General features: G+C 58.2%; 1 protein-coding gene across 1 annotated transcript in view; it reads right to left on the minus strand.

Moving 5' to 3' along the window:
• The window catches only part of PKD1L2 (polycystic kidney disease 1-like 2), a 112232-nt gene that overhangs the window by 68673 nt on the left and 42768 nt on the right, over window positions 1–791 (minus strand). Inside the window, exon 16 of the mRNA XM_010850791.1 lies at window positions 177–362. Within this exon, the coding sequence (XP_010849093.1) occupies window positions 177–362 (186 nt within the window). The remainder of the gene's footprint in view (window positions 1–176; window positions 363–791) is intronic.

Consider the following 791-nt stretch of genomic DNA (forward strand, 5'->3'; position numbering starts at 1 on the left):
AGAAAGTTTGCTTCATTTTATGTCACTCACTAAAAGTACTGGAAGAGAGACATGACATCAACTTGGGAGACACCAAAGACTTCCCCATGGACCCATGGACCCCACTCCCCTCCCCAGATGGCTGCATGCATACCCCAGGACCCCAGCAAAAGGACAGAGGGGTCCATCGGAAGCACCTTCCGTCTGGTGTCCACTCTCGGCAGCTGCCTGGAGCCCGGCCCCTGGTCCAGTACGGATGACACGGCCCTGGCCAGCTGGAAGAGCCGCTCAGGGCCACGCCCGCCCTGCAGAATGGCGGTGACATTGTCCCACACCACGGCCTGGAATGCTTCCTCCTCCACACAGGTGTGTCCAGGTGCCACCTAACAGGAGAGCAGAGATGTGTTCAGAGCAGGAGGATCTGAACCCACCAGCTCTAGTTCTGGAGCTGGAGCCTGATGGCCCAGCCTGCACACGGTGAAGCAGAGTAGGGCTGGAGGGCTTTACCTGGCGTGGGCGCTACCCCCAGGGCTTGAGGGCCGTGGACCCACTTGCGCTGACGGCCACCTGGAGCAAACCTCGGGCAGGTCATGACTTCACCTCTCACTGTCCTCCTCATCGTGCCCTCAGGTCTTTCCATCCACCTGGCTTCTCACCTTTGAAACTGACTTGAAATTTTATCCAACCTCTTCCTTGTAGAGCTAGTGGCTGATCTTGGTCCTCCTTCCTCTGAACTCCGAAGGCACTGGTCTAACTCATCTCTAGGTTCTTCTGCCCCCACCTCCCTCAGGTACCCCACCCCAAATCCCCTG

The sequence above is a fragment of the Bison bison genome, unplaced genomic scaffold (assembly GCF_000754665.1).
Source record: "Bison bison bison isolate TAMUID 2011002044 unplaced genomic scaffold, Bison_UMD1.0 scf7180017864295, whole genome shotgun sequence".
NCBI lineage: Eukaryota > Metazoa > Chordata > Mammalia > Artiodactyla > Bovidae > Bison > Bison bison.